The following is a 1,776-nucleotide window of genomic DNA, read 5'->3' as shown; positions in this document are numbered from 1 at the left end:
AATCAAACTTGCAGTTAGTATGTGTTGATATCATTTTGAATGATATAAATATGAATGAGGAATAAAGAGTAGCATCACTTTATGTTGCAAAATTTTTTTTATTTAAACAGTTGAAATTCTTTCAGTTTACCATTAAACCCTTTTACCCTATTATTAAATTTCCTTTTATGAAAGAGTATAAATAATAATATTTATTTGACTATTATCACCTGTATAGAGTACATACCTTTTAAGGGGAGAACAACACACCCATTCTATGATGCTGGCTTTAGAGAATAGTTCTTCACAACCTGTGTTCTTCATCCTACTTGGGATCCCAGGACTTGAGAATTACCAGTTTTGGATTGCCTTTCCATTTTGTGCCATGTATGTTGTGGCTGTAGTTGGCAATATCATTGTTCTTCATATAATCCGAACTGACCACACGCTGCATGAGCCCATGTACCTGTTCCTAGCCATGCTGGCTGTCACTGACCTGGCCCTGTCCTCTTCCACCCAACCTAAAATGCTGGCTATACTCTGGTTTAATGCTCATGAGATTGAATACCATGCCTGCCTCATCCAGGTGTTCTTCATCCATGCCTTTTCTTCTGTGGAGTCTGGGTTGCTCATGGCTATGGCCTTGGACCGTTATGTGGCTATCTGCTTCCCACTGCACCACTCTACTGTCCTGACCCCAGCTGTGGTGGGTAAACTGGGGGCAGCTGTGATGATGAGAGGGTTGCTGTGGGTGAGTCCCTTCTGCTTCATGGTGTCCAGGATGCCCTTCTGCACCAATCATGTCATTCCCCAGTCATACTGTGAGCACATGGCTGTGCTAAAGCTGGTGTGTGCAGATACTAGAGTCAATCGTGCATATGGGCTCTTTGTGGCCTTCTCTGTGGTTGGCATTGACATAATTGTCATTAGTATATCCTATGTGATGATTTTGAGAACTGTTCTGAGGTTGCCCTCTGAGGAGGCCCGACTCAAGGCTTTTGGCACATGTGCTTCCCATATCTGTGTCATCTTGGCTTTTTATATCCCAGCCCTCTTTACCTTCCTCACCCACCGCTTTGGACATCATGTGCCCCGAGTGGTACATGTCATGTTTGCTAATCTCTACCTCCTGGTACCTCCCATGCTCAACCCCATCATCTATGGAGTTAGAACCAAGCAGATCAGGGACAGGGTTATTCAAGGATGTTGTGGAAAAGATCCCTGAGCTAAGGGTCAGAGCATCACAACCAACCCCACTGCCCCCACTGATCTGGGATCGTCACATATTATCACAAAGTCATCTCTGTGAACAAAACGTCCTGAGGTTAGCAAACCTCCAGAACGAAATGAACAATTTTCAAAATGCCCAGAACAAGAACTCTCTGAGACATGTGATTGATCGTAAATATTGATTTGATCAATCTTCATCATCCCAAGGAAAGAGTAAAAAATATGTCCACCATTCAAGTTAGTGAAGATTTGAACAGACCGCCATCTTCCACAAACCACTACACTGAAAATGACTTTTACCCTACCAGGAGAAGTCTAAGTTCTTATGCTTTGTTAAAAAGGAGATTAAAACTTTCCACCAAAACAGTTATAAAGTACATGTATTTTCCCCATCTTGGAACCTCTTTATAAAAATAGAATTTGTGGGGGAAAAAAACACAAAGAAATATGTAGATACATTATTTATAAAAACAAAAACAGGAAAATACATATACTGATGTATATGAAGAATGATCAATTGAAGATCATCATATATCATGTAAGTAATATATTTGCAAAGAGCACGTA

At 40.9% G+C, this 1,776-nt stretch overlaps 1 protein-coding gene across 1 annotated transcript; it reads left to right on the top strand.

The window, feature by feature from the left end:
• Window positions 1-256: 256 nt before the first annotated feature.
• On the top strand, window positions 257-1,204 carry LOC131820900 (olfactory receptor 52R1-like). Its single transcript, XM_059156784.1, has one exon. It carries the CDS (start codon window positions 257-259, stop codon window positions 1,202-1,204), a length of 948 nt encoding a protein of 315 aa, XP_059012767.1.
• The last annotated feature ends 572 nt before the right edge of the window (window positions 1,205-1,776 follow it).

This window comes from Mustela lutreola, chromosome 1, assembly GCF_030435805.1.
Source record: "Mustela lutreola isolate mMusLut2 chromosome 1, mMusLut2.pri, whole genome shotgun sequence".
In the NCBI taxonomy this organism is placed as follows: Eukaryota; Metazoa; Chordata; class Mammalia; order Carnivora; family Mustelidae; genus Mustela; species Mustela lutreola.
This window is presented reverse-complemented; position numbering and strand designations above follow the sequence as displayed.

Excerpts from the sequence above, each read along its gene's own strand:
- LOC131820900 (XM_059156784.1), top strand. The coding sequence starts at position 257 with ATGATGCTGGCTTTAGAGAATAGTTCTTCACAACCTGTGTTCTTCATC.